This window comes from Buteo buteo, chromosome 27, assembly GCF_964188355.1.
Source record: "Buteo buteo chromosome 27, bButBut1.hap1.1, whole genome shotgun sequence".
NCBI lineage: Eukaryota > Metazoa > Chordata > Aves > Accipitriformes > Accipitridae > Buteo > Buteo buteo.
Genome location: NC_134197.1, coordinates 559,348 through 576,946, shown reverse-complemented (window position 1 = coordinate 576,946; position 17,599 = coordinate 559,348). Strand labels below are relative to the sequence as shown.

Genomic DNA, 17,599 nt, shown 5'->3' with positions numbered 1-17,599 from the left:
ATGTCCAGATGGAGGCTGGTGACAAGTGCTGTCCCTCAGCGGTCCGTATTAGGACCAGCACTGTTTAATACCTTCATCAGTGACATAGTGGGATTGAGCACACCCTCAGAAGTCTGCAGATGACACCAAGCTGAGTGGTGCAGCTGACACGCCTGAGGAACGGGATGCCATCCAGAGGGACCAGGACAAGCTCAAGAAGTGGGCCCATGTGAACCTCATGAGGTTCAACAAGGCCAAGTGCAAGGTCCCGCACCTGGGTTGGGGCAACCCCTGCTATCAATACAGGCTGGGGGATGAAGGGATTGAGAGCAGCCCTGCCGAGAAGGGCTTGGGGGTACTGGTGGATGAAAAGCAGAACACGACCCAGCAACGTGCATTTGCAGCCCAGAAAGCCAACCCTATCCTGGGCTGCATCAAAAGCAGCGTGGCCAGCAGGTCAAGGGAGGGGATTCTGCCCCTTTACTCCGCTCTAGTGAGACCCCACCTGCAGTACCGCATCCAGCTCTGGGGTCCTCAGCACAAGAAAGACATGGACCTGTTGGAGCAGGTCCAGAGGAGGGACACAAAGATGATCAGAGGGCTGGAACACCTCTGCTATGAAGAAAGGCTGAGAGTTGGGGTTGTTCAGCCTGGAGAAGAGAAGGCTCCAGGGAGACCTTATTGTGGCCTTTCAGTACTTAAAGGGGGCTCATAAGAAAGATGAGGACAAAGTTTTTAGTAGGGCCTGTAGCAATAGGACAAGGGGTAATGGTTTTAAACTAGAAGAGGGTAGACTAGATATAAGGAAGAAATTCTTTACTGTGAGGGTGGCAAGACACTGGCACAGGTTGCCCAGAGAGGTGGTCGATGCCCCATCCCTGGAAACATTCCAGGTCAGGTTGGACGGGGCTCTGAGCAACCTGATCTAGTTGAAGATGTCCGTGCTCATTGCAGGAGGGTTGGACTAGATGACCTGTAAAGGTCCCTTCCAACCCAAACCATTCTATGATTCTATGCTCCCCACTGAGCTGCACACAGTAACAGCAAGATTTGAAGCAATCCCTGGACTTCCCCTGTAAAATCTAGGCCATGGCTCGTCAGCTGAAGGAGCACGAGGGAGCTCCGCCAGCTCTCTCCCATCCAGCCCTTGCCCAGAGCACCTCTGCTTGATGGGATGCACAGCTCTGCAGTTTCCCAAAGCAGAGGCTAGTGGAGAAGGTTCACTGCCTCCAAACACTCCTCCTGCTTGCGGGCAGGATGAGGTACCCAGCACTCACAGCCACGCGGGGCTGTAAATGTACTCTGAATTTTTCCAGCGCTTGCTCAGAAGCCCAGCTGTGGCCCTTGTATGTGTTAACGTGCAGCTGCTCTGCAGCTTTTGCCACCTGGATCTGGTGCTGGGTGTTTGGGCGATGTGCAGCATTCAGATAGCGCGGGTGGTTTGGGGGTAGCAGTTCAGGTGCAAAAGGTTGGGTTGCTGCTCCTTCACTTGTGAGGGCTTTAGGAAATGACTGTGTTCCTCAATTCATCTCTGTACCATGGCAATGCCAGCCCTGTTCTGCTGAGGGGGACCATGGTGGCCAGGATGCCAAGAGCTGTGTGACGTGCCCCAATGCCACAGGACAACACTTATGAGGGAGACACTCCTGGCAGACCCCAGAGTGAGGGAGAGGAGGAAGCTGAGAGATGCTAAAGCATTTCTTTCCCTCACAAAATCCTTGCTAAAGCCAAAGCTGAGAACTGGAGGTGGGAAGTGCCAAAATGTGGAGCTGGGGAGAGGTGGTGGCTGCTCCAGAAAAGCTGTGAGGAGGGAGTCTCTCAGCCCCAGCCTGCTCCACCACGGCTGGGGACAGAGTTCCTGGAAGAGCAGCATGCGAGGGTGTAATTGGCCTCACCTACTAGTGCAGCTCCTGGCACCTAAACTATGAACCCTCCTCGCCCCAAATGGCCCTTAGCTCCACTGTACCGGCAAAGAAGCTACTGCCGGCCCCTGCCCAGGGTCTGCCACCTCTCCTGCGACGCCTATCCACTCTGCTCCAGATCCTCAGAGGGCCAGAGCCAGGGGACCTCGGCCCTGCTGCACGGGGCCATCCCAGAGGACCCCTCTGGATGTTCCTCTCTGGGGAGCCGCAGGATCCGGGCAGGAGCTGCGGGCCGGGGGCAGCGGGGCGAGAGGGTGACAACACAGCCCTTTGGGGCAGGCGGAGGGGAGCAGGTCGGGACAAGGGGTCAAGGAGCTGCGGCACGGTGATTCCTGCTGAGGGAAAGGAGAAGGACCGGTAGAGGACGGCCGGCGCTGCCGCCCGCCCTTGGGGGCCCGTGCCCTCCCGGCGCCCGGCTGCGGCCCAGCGGGTGGGTCTGGGGAGCAGCGGGGCGGCCGGGGGGCCGCTGCTGCCCCCGCCGGGGCTCCGAGCTCTCCCCGGCGCCTCCCGCGGGGCCGCCCCGCCGCTGCCCCGCTCCGCCCGGCGCGGCGCTCGGCGGGGCCCGGCGCGCTCCCCGCGCTCTCGGCGGCGGCGGCGGCGGCGGCGGCGGGGGCGGGCCCTCCCCGCGCCGGGAGCGCGCTCCCGCCTCCCACCCGGCACAAAGTTTAGCGGCGGCAACTCGGGCGGCAACAGTGCGGAGCCGGCGGCGCCGGGGCGGCAGCGGAGCGCAGCCGCGCTGAGCCCAGGCGCCCCGGTGCCCGGCGGGGGCCGGCGGCGACCGTGCCATGCGGGGCTCCCCCCCACCGGCGGCGGCGGCGGCGGCGGCGGGGCGGGAGGGCAGCGGCGCCCCATGCGGCTGGGGCGGCCGGGCGGCGGCTGACACCATGTGCGCCCGGTGCCCGGGGCGAGGAGCGGGGAGCAGCCATGTCCCCCCCCGCCCAGCCGGGGGTGCCGGGCGGGCGCGGCTCTAAGGTGCCCCCGGCGCGGAAGCTCCTCTGCATGTGCAGCCTCTCCCTCTGCCTCACCTACCTGTGCTACAGCCTCATGGGGGGGGGCGCCGGCCCGGGCGCCCTGCGCTCCCCCGCCGCCCTCCCCGGCACGGCGGCCCCCGGGGCCCCGCGCTCCCCCGCCGCGCTCCCCGGCACGGCGGCGCCGGCGGCCCCGCGCTCCCCCGCCAGCCCGCCGGGCAGCGGCTCCGGCGCCCCGGCCCCCTCCGCGGCTCCGACGCGGGCCTCCAACGGCAGCCGGGAAGGGGCGGCGGGCGCCTGGCCGCGGACGCCGCTGGCCCCCGGGGAGGTGATCACGGCGCAGAGCGGAGCCTTCGAGAGGGACCCGCAGGAGTCGAGCACCACGGACGAGGAGCTGAGCCGGGCCGGCAGCCCGGGGAGCCGCGGCGGCGGCGGCGGCAGCACCACGCCGGACTACGGGGAGAAGCGGCTGCCGCAAGCCCTCATCATCGGGGTGAAGAAGGGGGGGACGCGGGCGCTGCTGGAGGCCATCCGGGCGCACCCCGACGTGCGCGCCGTGGGCACCGAGCCCCACTTCTTCGACAGGAACTACGAGAAGGGGCTGGAGTGGTACAGGTGAGGAGGGCGCGGACCGCGGCGGGAGGGTGCGCGCCGGGGCGGCGGGTCCCCGGTGCCCCCCGCCGGGGGGTGGCCGGGCGGCGGGGGCCGGGGCCCCGGACGGCGGCGTGGGGCCGCGACCGCGGCGTGGGGCCGCGGCGGGTGCGGAGCCCGACAGCCGAGCCGCGCTGTCAGGGCAGGCCGGGCGATCGCGTGGGTGCCTCGCCTGAGAGCTGCGGTGATTCAAAACGCGGCGGTCGGGGGGGGGGGGGAGGCAGACAACGCGTAAAAACATCCCCGTTCTGTCACCCCCGTGCAGAGAGCGCCTGAGCAGACCGCAGCGGTTCAGCTGCGCTTGGCGTAAAACGCGTCTAAATAGGTCAGTAACTACTGAAATAAACAAGATTGTAAGTTATTCCAGGTGATGCTAGGGGCTTTGAAGTGAAGAAGGATGCCTGCTTTCACACAAGCTGCAGGGTGCACTTCACAAATAAGATCTACTCCTTATTCAACAAGTTCCACGTCAGAAAGTTTCTCCCATTGACAAGATCTAATTCTATTCGTGAAGAAGTCTCTAAATGTTGTTGTCTGACGTAGGGTAACATTTCAAAGGAATCTTATGCTGGAAGTCCTGATTATTAGAAAATACTGGGCTGCGGGAATGAAGTGTTAAGTGCCCTGGCAGCTTTAGCAAATCAATGAATTGTGAGGGCTCAGGGTCTCCCCCCCCCCCAAAAAAATGCAGTACATCAGTGGAACTTGCAAATTACCAGTAGTTCTGACGTTAAAAGCAACCCATACTAGTTTCTTCATAAGAAATATTCTGTGGCTAAGCTGACAAAGTTCTGTCATTTTATTGCACTTAGTATGGTAGCTGTTTAGCTGCTCTGAAAGGGAAGGAAAAAATAAATAGAGGCAGCAAGTTAGTTACTGCTTGGATTATCTGGTCACTCTATTAAAATGGAGCACACCGTCTTCATGTCAATGGCATTTAAATGGGAGGAACTCCAGGCAATTTTCTGTGGCAATTGTGGAAGCAAAGTCTTCATAACACTTATTTGGTGTAGCATCCACCTGGCTTTGTTAAAATGCTGAGGGATTTTCTTGAGGGACTTCAATAAAGTGGAGATCAGCCCTGGGAAAGCACATTTGTCTCAGAGTGTTTTCAGTGTGCTGTACCAACGTGGGAAAGGAATAAAGGATTGACTGTGGTTATTGTGTTTATATATATAATTTCAGACATAGTTTCTTATTTTACTGAATTTTCCTGCAGGAAAGGCTTGCCTTGAAAAATAAGTTTAGAAACTTACTTGAAGAGGCTAGAAAGTGGCATATAAAAAGGTTTCGGTTTATTCAAAATAGGCAGAAGAAGATCAAGCACTGAATATGGCAAGCAGCTGCTTTTTCATCTTTAAAGTCATGCTACAAGAAAAGGGCTAGAGAGTGGGTGTAACTCCTCTCGTGCAGTAAAAGGCACACACAGGCTTTCATTTGCAGAATGCATTTTAAAATTTTTCATCCCTGCAGAAGCTCTGTGGTTTGTTTAGCTTATTTCTAGCACTGGTGCTATGCTTCCCTGGTAGAGAAGTGGGAGAAGGAAAGGTTGGGTCAGAGCTGATTTGTGAGGCTCCTGGGCAGAGTAGGCTGGGGGATTAATTCTCTGGTCATGGGATGAGTAAATTAAACTGCTGCTTAATTGCCATTGTGGCCCTGAGGATTTGCCCTGATTTTTTAACCTAAAGCCATCTTCACACCTGCCCAACCCAAACAACATTATTCTCCTCTCTCCTTGCAAAAGTTTTTCAGCCTTGCTGGGACAGGACAGGTCGCACAGCACTGGCAATCCCCACCGCAGCGGGAGCGACAGGGTTCCCCCAGTGCTGTACTGGTACCAGGCTGTTGTCACAGACCGGGAGGCTGGTGTGCTTGGTGCCGTACAAATACTAAGCAAAAATGGAGAGGCGAAACATCGCCATCCACACTAGCAGCTATTTCTTCCTGACCTTCTCTGAGATTACCTGATTGAGTGCACCAAGAAGGCTGACTGCTTGCAGCTGTGTCCCAGGTAGAGTAATTGGAGATTGTTCCTATCCACAGAAATGTCAATTTTCTTTAAGCAAAGAAGCAACTATTGAAGTGTTTATACCAGCATCTCCTTACAGTGACTTCTATCACTTGTTTATATTTTGCATATAACACTTCTCTTTACGCACTATAAACTGTTAGCTTTTAATACTGTCAAGTTTTTTCTTATGTAGTGAAATAAGGAAACAGCAGAACCTCAGGATTCCTTGCTTTGTCATGAGAATATTTTCTAGTCCGGCAGAGCTGTAGGGAAGAGAAGCAGTTTCCCCACCTTAGTTTCTCCGCCTGTAAAATGGAGACAGCACCTGAACGCTACCATTTCTTTTGTGTGTGTCCCATGCTGCATTATTCATGTCTTTGCTGCCTTGAGGTTAGTCAGCTATAAACACTGTGTCCAGGATCTGTATCGGGACAGTAGAGAGAGGCTGAAGTTAGTGCATATGGCTTTCTGCCTGTTGGCTGGTGCAGTGTGGCAAGCCTGTTACACCAGCTCTCTGCAGTCTGTGCTGTTTTCCTGGTAACCTTTAGGGAAAGCTGTGCTGTCTGCGATTGCTTTAGCTCTGCAGTCAAAGTTTATGTAGAAATTGCCGAACTGAGGTCTTCCTACACATATACTGATGCGAACTGAGTTGAAGGCTTGTTTTGGTTGGTTAGTGTTACGCTGCTGGAATTGTTCGTGTAATTGTAATTTGTGATTCCATACATCCTAATGTTGGGCTGTCTGAAGGACAAGTTCCACGATACAGCTTTCCTTAAGCTGCACTTAATACCCCCATGTACATTAACTTTTGTTGATAAATTTCCTAGCTTGCTCTTTTTTTTTGTTTCCTTAATGCAGAATGTAACTTGACTGCTATTGAACAGTGTGTTAACGGCTGAGTGGGAAGTGACTTTCAACCTTTACTTTTGTTAACAGTGTGGCAATACGTCTCTCTAGTGTATGTATTACTTGTATATCTTCTTCTCTCTCTCTCTAAGTCCAGGACACTGATACCTGGCAGTAAATACTATCTTTGGTGATGAACTTTGCTGACTTCATCCCTTACAATATGCCAGAACTTGGTCCCACCGTGGATGAAGGTTGTGGCAAGGAGCAGGTATCTGCTTTTCTTTTGGAAGTCGCTGGCGGCTCTCTTTCACCTGCTCGTTCCTTCTAAACTACAGGATGTGCCATCCTTCCCTGTAGGAACTTTCAGCTGACTGACTTTCAGCCAGTGCCTGAGTGTCCTTCTGCTCCTTCGCACGCCCAGGGCAGCTCTTGCTGCCCACTCAGCCCAGGCGCAGGGTAAACCCCTGCACGGCCCCCGCGGCCAGGCTGGACCGGAGGCGTTTGCATGGGCAATGTGCTCTCTCCAGCGTGATCCTCATGCCTCAGTGGGCATGTCCCATGCCGTGAGCTCTGCCCCGAGCTATCCTGCAGTTGGAAATGAATTGTGAGAGCCTTCTTGAGGGTGCAGCAAGGACAGCAGAACGACGGGAAGACTTTGGAGGCCTCTGAGCACGGAAGGAATTCAGCTTACATCTACAAATGCTCGTTACCAGCACAAACAGAAGCAGCATCTGGGGTATGCCCGAGTCCCTTGCCTGGGCATGAAACAAGGGTGCATGAGCACGAGAGGATTTTGTGGATAACGGGAACTGCAAACTGCCCGCAGTGTCCGACACTCAGGCAGGTTTGTCAGCTTGCGGTGCTGGAAGCCTTGGTTTGCTGCCTGCTGCAACAGCCGTTGGAGAGGCCGTGTGCCGGAGGGCTGGAACTGGGGTCTGCGGGGGAGCCCTGGCTTCGCTGTGGTGCCGCATGGCTTTATGTGGCTGGAGGAGAAGGGGAGGCGATCCTGTTGGCGTTGCATAGCTGTCGCGCTGCCCCGCCGCCAGCGGTTTCAGCGGTGGGATGGTTTCACGTGTGCAGATGCCGATGCCTCCGGATGCTCAGATGCTGCTGGTGACCTGTCTGGAGGTGTTGGAGGAGAAACGCTTTTGGGTGGCTGTGTGAAGAGAGCGGGGCTTCTTTGCACCGGGACAGACGGTGCTTTGGTTGGGTCGTTCTGCTGAATGACCAGCACAGCAGACCTCGGCATTTCCACATCTTGGTGGCTCCCTGAGCTGAGCGGAACAGCCCAGTGCTCCGAGTCTACCGTTCCCAGCTGCCCGCAGGCTCAGCACGGTGAGGTGGTTCGGTTTTGTCCCTTCACACTTTCAAGCCTGTCTCGACATCCTCTGTTTAGCAGAAAACTGGGGACTCATAACAGTATTTTGAAAACAAATTTGCAGTTTTAACAAAAATACGATCTCTACAATGCAAAGAGAATATCTGATAGTGGTGAACTTAAATTGTGGAGTTTTAAAGTTCACTGATTTGAAGCCTGCTCCAAATAATCGTGAGTTAAATTCTAGTGTACATGCACATTACTTTACTCCTTGCCTCCCTCTCAGTGGAGCCTTCACAGAGAAGCTGCAGCAATGTCTCTGTAATTAGACCACGTTCCTCTCACTCTGCCCTAGGCCTCCACACGTTAAGCACTTATACAGGGGTGTAGCTTTATGCGTGGAGTGGCCCCATTGCAGCCACTGCAGGGAGCAGTCACCATGACAGGCAATGAAATGGTTTGCATGTCTAATGCTATTTTCACTGCCTGTCTGGGTTTTTTGGAGCGTTCTCCCTAACGGTCTCCCGTGTGTTATTCTGTGAGCTCCTACCCTCATACAAATAATGAATAATACCATGACAGGGAGCTCTTCTCCCGGTAATAAACATGTGCTCTCGAGCCAGCGGTTCCAAAGAGCAGCTGGCTGTGGCTACAGAGCCAACACTCTCAGTCGTGTCCCCGTGGACATTAAACTCGTCTGTACCGGGGAAGCGGCTGTCACGCACTGTTATCGCTGTAACGGGCTCTGCTCCTCCCGGGGGCTGCTTGCTGTCTCACCTACCCTCCTGCTGCGCTGATCTGGAGCCTGCCTTGGTGGGGCTCTCTCTGTGTGTACCAGGGCTGATCCTACCTCGGCGTGCCCGGCTCTTGCCGCTGCAGCTGCTGGCAGAAACAGTGCTGGTTGTGTCCGAGGATGTGTGACGAGACCCCCCAGCAGCATCCCTTAACAGCTGTTGGACAGCAATAGCTTGGGGCCATTTCAGCCTCGGTCCCACACAGTGTGACCCTCACTGTGAGCTGTAATTGCGTTGCTGAGTAATGCTTGCGCCTCTCCGATCAGCTCAGGATATTCAGAAAATCAAACCTCTTCCATCAGCGCTGTGAGTCCGTGCTGATGGGCACTAGAGGAACACCTACGGTGGACGGACAGATCGGGGTTTGCCGCTAATGACAGGCACTGCTGCAGAAGCCTGGTAACTGCTGTATTTCTCTGCAAAAGGCCTTCCCAGTATACTGTGCCCTCTGTACTTCTGGTAACTTAGGGAAAGTGTATTGATTTTTTTTTTTCTGGGACCTGCTGTGAGTTGGCTTTTGCTGAAATGTAGTGACTCAGCTGCCTGCCTTCCTCTGTGGATCCAATGCATTGGGATTAATCTGGCTTGAAGACTGTACGAGTAATTCCATGTAACATAGCTCTTTCAATACCTTGTCCCCTTCACCTTTCCTAAACCGTTAGGTCTGGGTTAGATCCTACATGTGCACTGTTTTTCCTAGCCCAAGTCTTCTGAGCAGAGCAAGCACACGCGTGCAGCACTGACCTCCCACTGATGCCTGGGTCTGGCTCTCAGTAAAGCTGGCGGAGGGTCTGGGCTGACCTGGGTTGCAGGCTAGAGGTTCTGAGCAGAGGGCCAGGCTCTTCGCTGGTCGGTCCCTGTGTTTTTGCCTGTCTGGGGGCTGGAGAGAGGCCACTCCAGCATCAGGCACGGATTTTCTTCTGCACCCAGAGCTGCCAGAGTGAATCCACCATGTGCCAGAGCTGGAGGTCTCCTGGCCTCTGCCCCCACCCTGTGTGCTGGGCCAGGGGAGCCCACCCTGCACCCTTGCTGGGCAGCAGTCTTCTCCCAGCCTTTCTGCTCAATTTCAGCTCAAGGGATGGGATGCAGGAATGAATCGGGACTCTTTGCAGTGTTTTATCACCTGATGATGGTTATTTACAGGCTACTCGATTGTAGCCATGGGAATGGCAGCTGCTTTCAGCACCCGCAGCCCCTCCGCACTGTGCTTGCTCTTCTTGCAAAGAGAGTGAGAGAAGCGCGAGGGACACCACGCTGGCAGGGGAGAGCTCTGGAGAGCCCGCTCCTGCGGAGCTGGTCGCTGCTTCTGCCTCTGGGTAAAATGTATTCGTTTGCAGGCGATGGTGGGCACGTAGTGCAGAGAGAGCCAGCGGGAGCGGGGCAGAAACGGGGCCGTACGCCGAAGCCCCTCGGCAGCCCCCCCGCAGCTGCCCCCGCAGCCCTGGCAGGGACGCGGCTGGCACCGCTCGCTCGGCAGCGCAGGGGGGGATGCGCCGGGGCTGCCTCCCACCACCGCACCCAGCTGGGTCCTGCCCTGCTCCCCCAGCGTGCGTCCGGACCCTGCGAGCGGGAGCAGCCCAGCACCTCCCAGCAGAAGCGCTTGGGAGGGTTATGAACGCGGGGCTCGGAAAACCAGCCAAACAAGGCAGGGGTGCCTCTTCCCGTAACTTTTGGAGCATCCCTTGGAGCACGTAGGGAACTGTCACGTGTCGCCAGGCCTGAAATAATCTAACTGTTGCACTGTATTTTCAAGAACACTCTTTCTCTAGGATTTTGCTCAATAATCCGCTAAGTAAACACTACAGTGCTTCGCTGCTAATGGTTTAAGTGTTGTTTGTAGCGTCAAAGCTTGTGAGCTTTGCTCTGTGTGTGAATGCAGTATCGCTCGAGCATGTAGATGCTACAGAGAACCCAAAGACAGGCCTGGGGAAAAACAGCCCCCTTGGAAAAGAGAAAGGCGAAGAGTCAGTTGGTTGTGTTCATGGGTTTAAATGATGAGCCTGACCCCTGCTCGGTTTCTGATTTAGCAAGGCTCGTTCTGCTCTGTTTGAAGCCCAGACTAGCAAAGGAGGAACAGCAGGTTCTCAAAGTAAGGTATGGACAAAGGCTTTTGATTTTCAAAGTGAAAATTCCAGCACAAATTGGTGACACCTTGTATGGAGAGAGGTCGGAGTCTTTTGCTTTTCATGGATTTCTCTTACCTCTTGTTGTCATGGGGACTTCTTTTCCCTGAGTCATTATATCATGCACTTCAGCAGAAATTTTATTGCTTTGGGGGCTGGAGAGGCTCATGTGGGACATTTCTCACTGCTCGTGGTGTAATACACAGAGGTAATTTCTTTCAAATGATTTTTGCTTGAAGTGGTTTCAATGAATTGAGAAGGGTATGAGTGTGAATGAATGGCTGAAATGTTCGTACTGAGTTCAGGTGAGGAACGCGTCCTATCAAACTTTCCAGAGCATTAAGTGTGGATATTATAATTTCACTGTGGTATGTATGTAGGCACCAGTCCATTTTATCCTTTTTATTCACTTTTCTAAAAAGTATTATTTAGGATTTGAAGTGGTTTAAATTGGTTCCCCCTCCCTTGTAAAAAGTTTAAAAGAAAACCCCTAAACTGTAAGAGTCTTTCCAATCACAGTGAGAAATTACTGTTTAGATCAAGGGCACGGGGTCAGCCCCGGCAAAGCGTGGCCTTGCGTTTGCTCCTGGGCATGGCAGTAGAGAGGCCCGGGCAGGATCAGTCCCCGTGGCCCGTGCCGGGAGCAGCTCAGCCTCCCTGTGGATGGCGAAGCCAGCCACGAGCAACGGGGCTGCAGGCGTGTACAGCAGAGGTCTGAGAAGCAGCTCAATGGCACGTGGGCACCACTTTCCGCTTCCACTTTTTCGGGGGACACCGGTGCGTGGGAGCGCGTGGCTGGAGTGCCCCTCCCCTGTTGGGGTCCCCCTCCCCTGCTGGGGTCCTGTCCCCCCGCTGTGGCCCAAGGCGAGCATCCCCCGGGGAGCCCCGCATGCCAGGTAGCTCCTTCCCACGCAGGTCCCTGCCCAGCCGTCTGTTTGTTTATTTAGGTAGCTGCTGTTTCCAAGCTGAAGGATAGTATTTAAAAGCCAACTGTTTGAAGGCTGTGGAAAGGATTCATATTTATGGAAAAAAGAAAAAAAACAACCCAACCTCAAAAAAACTCTCCAACCTGTTTTTTCAAATCTCCCATTTCCATCCCCAGAGTCAACACACCAATTTAGTAAATGTTGCAAGGCACACTATTTTCCCCCTTGTCATATTATACATCCAAGCATCAAGGATGGATCATAAACTTGCTCTTTATGGCTTTAACATTTCAATTGCTAGTCACATTTTATGTAAATGAAGGTATTTACCTTGACAAGCTCTCCTGTGAAGTACAGTACTTCTTTAAAGAATTTATTTGGTAATATAAACAGGCCAAATGCTGAGGGTGGATGCAAAATTCACAATTGATTTTTACAGCTAAGTAATGTAGGATCCTCTCAAAATACATCCGCGGTTGTCTGCTCTGATCTCGTCAGTGCCTTGGAGAAACTGAGGCAGGGGGACCGGTGGGCGAAGAGGAAATAGCAAAGGGACATCATCTATAGCCACGGACCTACTAAACAGAACTGGCTTTGGATAAAAATAACTCCATCTGTCAGACTTTATTTTGTATTACGGAGATTGCTGTAACACATTTCAAGCCAAAATCTGTTTTCCATTCCCTCCAGAGCCAGGCTGGAGTGGACTCGGCCCCCTTCTTTATTAGCGGGTAATCATTTTGGATCTGAGTGGAGCAACGTTGCTCTGGTAGCCCGAATTTGCAGCTCTCCTTTGTTTTAGAGCATATTTCCTTTCATCTTGCATTGAGAGGGGTACAGTAATATAATATACTTTCTATTAGTGTTCATCTACATCTGCAAATAACTTTATTTCAGCCTCAGCTCTGCCCTTTGTGTATTTGTTCTTGACGGACATTCATATAATTAAGCTGAGCAGTGAGCACGCTCGTGGAAAGCTAACGTCAGCGTCAGAAGCGTGTGTTAAATTCGCATTTGGATTCAGCGGCTGACAGCATGAGCTGCCATCACCCAGCCAAGGAAAAGACAAAACCACCCGATCTGTGTAACGCTGACTGCGAGGAGGCACCAGCTCCAGAGGCCTGGGGGCTCCTCCGGATGCCCCCACGGCCCGAGGGGGCTCAGCTGCCGCCCCCATGTTCAGGACCCACCTCGGAGCCCCCAGACGGGTGGGGAGGACTCACCTCCTGGCTCAGCCATGGGTGGAAGGGGCTGCATCACTTGGGCAGGTTGTTAATGGTGAATTACTCAGCTCCAATCCCACTTGTTTAAAGACAAACCGCCCCTTTTTACGTCCAGAGCGCTGACTCATGAGATGCCGATGGCAGGCTGTGGATCCTGAAGTCCTTGCCGCTGGAGGTCTTTGATTCGCCTTTGGTTCATCCCCTCTTGGTCTGTCCCCCAGGGAGCACCAGCATTGATCCCGCTGCCGCTCGCCTGCACCGTCAGCACTCGCACCTCAGAGCTAATTTCTGGGCTATTTATTTGAACTGTGTGAATCCCAAATCACCAACCGCCGCCGCTGCTCCGCGGCGCGGGGGGCCTGCAGAGCCAGGCGATGCACGGCGGGGACCCAGGAAAGGGCTCTGCCTTTTTTATGTGAGCCGTTAAAACCGTACAGAAAGGCAAACTGCTGCAATCCACAGCTGGGCGTGAACTCGAGAGGCTCTAGGGGAGCTGGACAGCGTGGGGGGGAAGGTGCTTCAGGGGGTGCGAAGGAAGATGGAAGCGTGGTGGCTGGTGCTGGATGCTGACCTCTGCCACGGGCAGGAGGGGATTAAACCTGGCCGGGGCCCAGCGACGGGGGGGAGGCACTTGGCAGCGTTCTGGCTCGCCAGTCTTCGTCAGTGGCTACCCCTGGCAAATTAAGTGTCTGGCCAAACCACAGCGATCCAAGCTAGCCAGGCATCTGCTGCAGTTGCTGTCGTAACCATGTGTGCGTTCGCCCCGCGGAGCTGGGCCTGACGGGGCAAGCGCTCGGCGTGGGCCCAGGGTGCCGGGGGAGCCCTGGCAGTCCCCGGCCAGCGGCGTGGGCAGTGCCCACCCGCCTCTCCCTCGTGAGGGGCAGAGAGCCCGGGGCTGCGCAGTCCTGGCCCCCGACGGGGGTCTCGTCCTCTCCAGCAGCCCCTCTTTGGGATGCTCTTCCCCCCGCCGCCGCCCGGTCAGCGCGGCCTGCGCCTCGGCGTGGGAGGAGGGCGCGCAGGCCGCGCCGCTGGGGCTGCTGCACACGCCTGGATCAGGAACAATAAAGGTTCCTTACTCAGCTCAAAATCCTCTAGAAACCCCCGAAAAAAATCAAAGCGCTGTGGAGAAATGCCTGAGGCAGTAACTTCATTGGTAAACTAAAGCATCTTGCTGAGAATTTCTAAGACCCAGCAAATCATAATGCAATTTCCTATGCAAAAAGGGTTTATCTCTATCTAAATATTATTCTGCATCGTTACTCATTGTAGGGAAGCTATTGCTCTCGTAGGTTAACTGATTGAACTTTGGAAATAAAGCTGCAAGCTTATCAGACAGACAGGAGCTTGACTTTTATTGCTCCTAAATTGTAGTGATATTGTTAGATGTGAGTAAATGTATACTCCATTAGAAAGTATTAAAGTTTGATACTACTTCAGAATTAAGAAGATTAAAAGAAGCATTTCTGCAGTCTAGCCCACCATGAAGTTGGAGTCTATTTGGTATGTAAAATGTGTAATACAAATAGGCTAACAATTAATGACAAAGGAAGAGCTGGGGTAGATTTAAGGCTCAAACCACCCTGGATTTCTCGAGGCTGGAGTGGCAGCAGGGGAAATGTGTTATTAGATCATTACAGATCTTCTGCTAGAGCCGCTGCTGGTAAAGTTACATCAAGGTGTTTTATTATTACCCTGTTCCCACATAATATTCTGAAACACTCTTGTGTTGGGATGTGGCTGTCTCTGTGGGAGACCATCCGTGTCTCTACCGCGGACTGGTTCATTTGGAAAAACTGAATGGAAATTCTTCAGCCATTTCTTGCAGTAGGCAACGGTGAGAAAGTGCTTTCCCATTGCCAGAGTGTTTAAGGAGCTCGTTTATTAATGTTTAAGTTCAAAGCTGCTGACTGCAGTCGGGGTAATGTATTCAGGAGCGGGGATTCCTGCTGGCCGAGGTCCCCGCAGGGCACAGCGGTGGATGCAAGTCTTCTGCTGCCCAGTTCGAGGTCCTTCCCCAGGGTAACCTGGCGAGGCGCTTCCCAGGGCAGCTCTGCCAATGCCCCCTATTAACTTTTGCTAATGCTTAGAGTGCATCACAGTCAGAGGAGAGCCTGAAGTTCTCTGCTGTGCCCAGAGGGTGAGGATTTGGGATGCTGGTGTAGGGAGGGATTGGGGGGGGGGGCTCTGCAGAGAGCGGATTTCATCCCCGATGGCTCTGTCCTCCAGCGAGCCTGGGGAGAGCTCAGCCCTGGGTTCCCACTGACGCTGGGTGCACAGCACTCCGCAGCACCTCGGGGTGGGGCAGGCCCCCTCCTCCTGCAGCTCTGCCGGCTTCTGCCAGCGGAGGGTCTCTGCTGCAGACCTTCTCCTCCTGCCCACAAGCATCGGGGTCCAGGAGGAGCCTGGGCACTGAGCAACCCCACCGGCAAACCCATGCAGCCTAGTTGTGCCTTGGTTGTTTTCTAGGGGGAGAAAGTAGATTGAAAGTACAACAGGCTGCTCGCTATGCCTTTGGGATGCAGGTTCAGGGCGTACAGTTGCGGTGGTGCCAAATGAAAGTTGTGTGGCCCGTCAGAGTATAAATTGCATTTCCATTTTTTCTCCTGGAGCACCCCCTTGCAGTTCATGTAATGGTCATTTTGTACATTGGTGCCTCTGTGCTTAAGCATACAGTGCAGAATATGTAGCTCCTTCTTCATTAATGGGATTTATATCCTTGGTGTTTCTTGCTGGATGACTTAGTATTGTAATGAAGAACATGAATGCTGCCTTAATTAAAATGCAATCCCCTACGTTAATATATATGTTGCCATTGAAAATTAAGGTTCACTGAAAATGGTGAGTTTAAAAGCTTGTGGCAGGTTTAACTGGTGGCAGCTGAAATGGGAAGTGATTTGGGGTGAAGTGCCCTGGCTCTGTAGCCCAGCCACGCGGGACCGTGCTCAGCCCGCAGCAGGGACGGGGGATCGCAGCCCCCTAATCCAGTAGGCAGCTGCCTGCTCACCTGCCTGTCACCAGCGGGCAGCAAAACTGCCCCAAGGGTGCCTGCTGCCTGCAAATGTGGCACCGCAGGGCTTGGTGGAGCTCCTTTGGGCACTGCTGCCCGCCCGCGGGCAGGACGCAGGCAGCATGGGTGCCTTGCCCTGCCCAGCCTCACCCTGCGCTCAGCTCTGGGTGGAAATCGGCCCCAGCCACGGTGCTCGCTCCTAGGCTGTTTCCTTTTACCAGGGAGGTGCAAATCAGCTTAATGAACCAGAGAATTTGTTCCATAATATTACTTAAAAAAAAATACTGTAAATGCAAACATTCCTGACTCCCTCTCTCCGAGCACTGTGCATGCATTGCCGTTGGCAGTATTATCAGTTATGAAGATATTTTGCATTCAAGGATTTGCAGTTTCCAGGCCCATGAATATTCAGGCTCCAGTTCGCCCTTTCTGTCTGTGCACTGCACCTCTCCTTTCCTTTCCTTCGCTCTTTTTTTTTTTTCCAACGGATTCAATTAGTTCTATTTGCTGCTTTAGCAATAAAACAATTCCCTCTGTGGCATTAAAATGAGTTTCTTTCATTATTTCATTTGGCTTCTTGTTATATGTTGAAGGAAAGGGAGGGGGCTCTGCTTATTGTCTGCCCCGCTTTGCAGGGGCGGGCTGCCAAGCCGGGGAGGACGCTGGATGTACTTGGGGCAGCATTAAGAATTAATGAAGGGCACTTGCTAGCGCAGAGGCGCAGGATCCTCACTGACAGAGCCGCTCTCAGAGCCACGGGTAAAATTTGACCGATCCCAGAGACTTTCAGTAGGACTTTGGCACCCAAGCTACTGAGCTAGCCTTGGGCATGCTGGGCTTCGGAACACGTTCAAGGAGTTGGGTCTGCTCGGTTCCCGAGCACGCAGAGCCTTTGCATTAGCAGTTGGTAATGAAATGCAGAGTCTGAGCCCGTATTTGTTTTAGCTAAGGCACAAGTTAATCTGAGCTGAAACACCAATTTAAACCCAGCAGATCAGTTCATGGGAACGGCGTGGGCAGTGGCCGGTGCGTGGCATCAGGGGCTGGAGCTGGTCGAGGGTCCTGGTCCTATTTTCTCCCAAAGCGGAGCCCAGCGTGGCGTAAGGAAAACACACAGGCATCGTGAGAGCCAGAATAATGGTGATTATGTGGGCAGGGTATACAAATAATTACATGTAATGCCAGAACTCTCTCGTCAGTCTGCTCTTGGAGTGCCCTTTCGGGGGGCAGAGATGGCGTCAGGTAGCTGTGTAGCGCTAACAGACCCATAAATCATTCTTGTTTCACACTGTGCTAAACACAAATCATATTAGTTACAATGCTGAAGAACATCTAAGTAGAGAAAAGAGAAAGGCAAGGTAGAAAGTGGAAACTAGATTTAAATCTAATTGCTTTTCTGTGTGCATTTTGCCACTGTTTGGCTGGGACACGATGGCAAGCTGTGGAGAGGGAGCTGGGAGCCGGCACGGGGCAGGAGGTGGGAGCCGTGTGGCATTCCTCCTCTGCTCCCCCTGGATGGCGAACAGCCGACGCGGGGTGTTAAAGGTGGATGAGAGGAGACGTGGCTTTGTGTATTCAATTTTTTTTTTTATAAATTACTTTTCCTTCTCTTTCTGTGACTAGGGAAGGTTAAAACAGTTGCGCTGGTTCCAATTCCTTTTTCATTACAAGATTAAATCTAGAACCAAATGAGAATTTCCAGGCTGGTGGAGCAGCTGCGACCCCCTTGGGTCCGACCAGCGCCCGGCTTTTTGGAGAAAGACGTTCGTGCTTTTCCTCTCCTGACAGAAAAGGCCGGAGCCCCTCTGCAGCGGGAAGCGGGGTGATG

General features: G+C 53.9%; 1 protein-coding gene across 1 annotated transcript in view; it reads left to right on the top strand.

The window, feature by feature from the left end:
* The first annotated feature begins 2,825 nt into the window (after nt 1-2,825).
* HS3ST4 (heparan sulfate-glucosamine 3-sulfotransferase 4) overlaps nt 2,826-17,599 on the top strand; it is a 65,513-nt gene continuing 50,739 nt past the window's right edge. The window contains exon 1 of the mRNA XM_075058364.1: nt 2,826-3,484. Coding sequence (XP_074914465.1) covers nt 2,826-3,484 — 659 coding nt within the window. The remainder of the gene's footprint in view (nt 3,485-17,599) is intronic.